The 4683-nt window shown below is 30.7% G+C and overlaps 1 protein-coding gene across 2 annotated transcripts; it reads right to left on the bottom strand.

Annotated features, from left to right (window-relative positions):
- Positions 1-21: 21 nt before the first annotated feature.
- LOC105570334 (odorant receptor 59a-like) lies at positions 22-3033 on the bottom strand. Of its 2 annotated transcripts, none has more exons than XM_012027457.1 (4): positions 2695-3033; positions 1905-2314; positions 1283-1618; positions 22-718 (listed from the first exon to the last, which is right to left on the bottom strand). In XM_012027457.1, exons 2-4 carry the CDS (start codon positions 2306-2308, stop codon positions 484-486), a joined length of 975 nt encoding a protein of 324 aa, XP_011882847.1. In that variant the 5' UTR covers positions 2309-2314; positions 2695-3033; the 3' UTR covers positions 22-483. The 2 variants fall into 2 exon arrangements, with proteins under 2 accessions (XP_011882847.1, XP_011882848.1); XM_012027458.1 differs by having other exon boundaries at positions 1905-2226.
- Between the last annotated feature and the right edge of the window lie 1650 nt (positions 3034-4683).

The raw sequence follows: 4683 nt of genomic DNA, 5'->3' as shown, positions 1-4683 counted from the left end.
TGGTCCAACACAACATCGCAACCCTGCCTCAGCCACCCTACAGTCCCGACGTTGCCCCACCAGACTTTTTCCTCTTCCCCCGCCTCAAAACCGTCCTGAAAGGACACCATCATGGCTCGGTGGAAGCGTTACAACAGGCCGTGACGAGGGAGCTTAACAGCATTCCGGCTGCCGCCTTCCAGGAAGCGTATGAGGGCTGGAAATCCCGCTGCCAGCGGTGTGTGGATGCAGAAGGGTCCTACTTTGACAAATATTGAGCGCATATATTATTTCTGTCAATAAATATTTTGTAATTGACTCAGTCCGACTACTTTAAGGACAGACCATGTATGTATGTATGGTGATTATGTGTATGTGTTTGCGTATGAATACGCTTTCTTCTTTTCGTAGCGATAGATATAACGTTGACTTCACAACTTTCTTTCAGTTAACTAATATAAGTAAAATTAAGTTAACAAGTATAAAATTAAAATTAGTTACTAGCTAATTAATTACTACTAAATTAGTTACTACCTTCAGCTTGATTTCATTTCCGAACCAGCAGTAATAAAAAATCGGAGCCAGTGTGGAAGCCACAACCATTATATCCTGTATATAAGAAATGGTATTGGACGATTTCAAAGCCATTTGAATTAAACTATAGCACATTACTACAGTGATCATTGCAAACTCACTAGGAATTATTTTGGCAAATCTGTCATTTAACATATACGCATATCTGAAATTACAGAGAACATCTTCAATTTATTTATCTTTTTTATCAATATTAAATATATAAATTTACATTACCTAGCAGCTTTAAATATTGAAACATAAAAAACATCTTATACTTCTATTATTCAACAAGTAGTTTTATAATAGCTTTTCTAGTAGCTCTTTTAAAGAAAAGTTATCTGAGATGGCAATTATGTTCAATTCTGTTCAATTGAAGATAAGTTACAGTTTTGAAAACATATTTCTAATACAATATTATTAATATGCAATTATGGTAGATAGAAATGTATATTTTTTTACAAGAAGTGCAATAATTATTTTCACAAACCTTAAACGAAAATTTGAATAAATCTATGAACTATATAAAAATAATTTCTCTCTCTCTCTAATTTACAATAATTTTACATGTAGACTACACCTCTTTAAATTATGGTTAAAGAGTCTCAATTACGGATAGAGGAAATATTATTAAAAAGTTAAAAATTTTGCAACTATCACCAACAAGAAATTGTAATAAAAACAAATTCATCTTAAAGAAACATAACATTCTAGGATTAATAAAACTTACTCAAATATATGTATGTGGTGGCGTACGCAATCGCGTAGATTTTCTCGACCATTTGCAACGTTTAACAAACGGTATTCTAAAATCTCGATCTGGCAGCAAACGTGCAACAATAATCCGCAAATTAAATTGTCACATGTAGGATGGATCAGACCGATAAATATCAAAGTTAATATCTGATGAGCGTAGGTGAAATAAAATAGCGCAGATATTGTGTAGTCAAATGGTAACCATGCTTTGTACATTAAAGCTCCATTCTTAAAATCCGTGAATAGCGAAAGCAAAATCATGTAAAATACAGTTACAAAAATGAGGACGAGGTAACATAATGTATTATTCCTAGAAAATTAATAATATATAAAATACATAATTAAATTAGTATATTTTGTTTATTTCCTACAACAACAACACATGTCGAAACACAAAAATTTCCAGAAAACAAGTCTTAATGTTTTGTATCATTAAAACTTTTATTTTTTGCAATTTTAGTGTAACGACTAAAGAGACAAGAATTAGCTCTTCATTTAAAGATTCAGAGACTAGTTTTTTGCAAACTAAAAATGACAAGTTTAAAGTTATGTTGTTGTAAATGAGCGATTTATCGATAATATAAGTGATAACTCACGTTATTCTCCTGTCGAACTTCTTTCGAATTATGTTTTCACTCGCATTCATTGGTTTGAATGGTTTTTCGTCGAGAGTATCAATTAATTTTATAATACTGTCGTGATATATCCGTATAATGATTGCCTTGTAGCAAGCCAGAAGTGAAATCAAAACGTTGAACAAGGCATCACCAAATGTGTCATCAGTATTAAATATCAGCTCCATAATTTGGGTTATTGCAAATGTATATAAAATTATAATTATTGACGCTGTATAAGCGTTATACATTATGTGTCTAAACAGCGACGTCCACGATGTTGGTCGCCAGCATCCTGCGACCGCTAAAACCGTGAGCGTTAATTTCATGACAGGCATTTCGCTTTTCTTCCCAACATCACTTCTCAACATCCACTTGCCCAACATCAAACACTGTTTTGATTAATGTATGCACTTATTTACTACAAGTTTCAATTATTATAATAATTATAAACTGATAATAAAGCGATAATTAACAGATCGAGATTTTCAATTGCGTGTTGCATGTGTATAAATCATATTTACAATATTAAATTACGAAATATTGGATTGTTTAGTTTTTCTTGTGATATATAAATAATTTCTAACTAGTTGCTTTCATGTCTATTATATATATATATTAATAATTATATATAAATATCAAAAGTTAGTATAATAATAGCTATAAAAAGATATAGATAGTTATGAGTAAAATATACCAAAGTACATCTATATTATACAATATTATTATTATATTAATTTAAAATAGTATATTTATTATACATTAAACTTACGAAAATTTCAATCGACTTGTTGTACAAACTTCAATGAATACTTGAAAAGTTTTTAATCGAATATTTGCTGTACGTTATATGACGAATCAAATAATATTCTAAGAACAACAATCTCGTAATGTCTATAGTCTTTCTATTCGAACGACATTTCGCTCAACTTCCCTCTTCATATAAAATATTTAATCGATGATACATTATTATCATAATAACAGACTGGTAGCGATGTTCTTCTTGTGATATATAATTTCTTGTGATATAATATTCTCGTACATTGAGAAGTGATATTCTTTCCAAATAATACCTTTTACAAAATTGCGTAATGTATTATTATTTTTGCGGAGACAATCGTGGAATAAAAAAGAAGTCAAATACGCAGTCAAACATATAGAAAAATAAATTCTTCAAATTGTCATCAATTCAGCGGTAACCGTGAACTTTGTCCGAGATACTTGGTTACAGTTTTTACTTTGTTATACATTATGAAATATTTTATTTTTACCTATCGACAATGTTGCAATATTGTTTAATAGCACAATAGAGAAGTACGAGAAAATAAATTCTTCAAATATTAGCTATGCAGCGACTATAGCTCACCTGTATGAAATTAATAGCATCCATAGACTCTGTTACAAGCTGTGTTGTCACTTGTCGTCACTTGTCGTCACTTTTCCTGTTATAATATCTACAATATATCATTATATATGATATTATAACATCGTGTACACTTTGGGATATAAAATTTTTCGTTATTTGAATTCATTATAATTAAGTGTGGAAAGTACTTTAATTATTTTTACAGATTTTACAGACATTAACATTTGTACTAGTTTTTGTAATTATAACTTTTAATATTATAAATATTTAAATATTTTTGCACACAATAATAATTTCAAATAATGCTTCATGTTTTTTAAGATCATTTATGTTTATACTTGGTATTAGAATATTATCGGGTAATCCGTTTTACATACTTTTTATAACTTTTCATATTGAAACAATAAAAAGTAGAATCTGTTGTATGATATAGTAGATACTCTATAACATACTGAAGTGGGTGGTCCTATTGCTTCCTATTGCTCTCGATGTCGCCGAGAGAGAGAAAGGCTGTTGGGTGAATCTCTGTCTCTTTCTTTATTATGTGATTGATCGACGATTTTGTATCTCACGATTTCTATCGCACTCATATAAAATGAGATAGAAAATCGTTGACCAATTAGATAGTAGAGAAATTAATAATATTTTTACTGCTTTGTATTCTATTGTATTCTAATAATTAAATTAATATTGATAAGGATTTATTATTAATGAGTACACGTTATGTCGAAATGACAAATTCGAAATAAAAACCTGCTAAATCTGCTATCATAATAATTCATTTTTATTGCATTTTAATTACAGATATAATTGTAATTATATTTGTATATCTTTATTTTAAAAAATCATTTTCTGTACTTTATTTACACTGCTCAAAAGAAATATGGCATAGAAAAATTTTATGCAAAAATTGGTCAACTTTGACTGACGGTAACTCCGCGAAAAATCATCGTAAAATTATGTTCTTTTTTTAAATTAAAGCTTGAAATCTCTACTTTAAGATACTATAGTTAATTTTTAGGTGTGTTGCATCCCTACCACTGTAACACCTTAAATGTGAGGGCATGTTTGTTATATTGAAAATTGCAAAGTTTGACGGAGTGCATGGGCTAGGTACATTTTTCTTCGGGGATACTGTTTGCAGGCACATAAAGTACAAACCTTCCTCTTCAATTTAAAAAAAAAGCAAGTCGCTACCATTTTTTGTCGCAAGGACACAGTACTTTAAAGTAACCCTTGCATTATTGGCATATACCGCCGGTATTGGCATTACCCGATGTGCACTCCTGAAAAGAGCCGTTTGTGTGTGTGTGTCTGTGTCTGTGTGTGTGCGCGCGTGCGCGTGCGCGTGCGCGTGCGTGTGCGCGTGCGTGTGCGTGTGTGCGCGTGTGTGTA

The sequence above is a fragment of the Vollenhovia emeryi genome, unplaced genomic scaffold (genome assembly GCF_000949405.1).
Source record: "Vollenhovia emeryi isolate VEMERY1.0 unplaced genomic scaffold, V.emery_V1.0 DF939121.1, whole genome shotgun sequence".
NCBI lineage: Eukaryota > Metazoa > Arthropoda > Insecta > Hymenoptera > Formicidae > Vollenhovia > Vollenhovia emeryi.
This window is presented reverse-complemented; position numbering and strand designations above follow the sequence as displayed.

What these genes read in the sequence shown, in the direction of transcription:
- LOC105570334 (XM_012027457.1), bottom strand. Translation starts at nt 2,308, where the DNA reads ATGTTGGGCAAGTGGATGTTGAGAAGTGATGTTGGGAAGAAAAGCGAA. An exon ending in AAGTTCGACAGGAGAATAAC is followed by an intron (nt 1,619 to 1,904) that starts GTGAGTTATCAC and finishes TTAATTTTCTAG; the next exon opens with GAATAATACATTATGTTACC. An exon ending in CACCACATACATATATTTGA is followed by an intron (nt 719 to 1,282) that starts GTAAGTTTTATT and finishes CTGTAATTTCAG; the next exon opens with ATATGCGTATATGTTAAATG.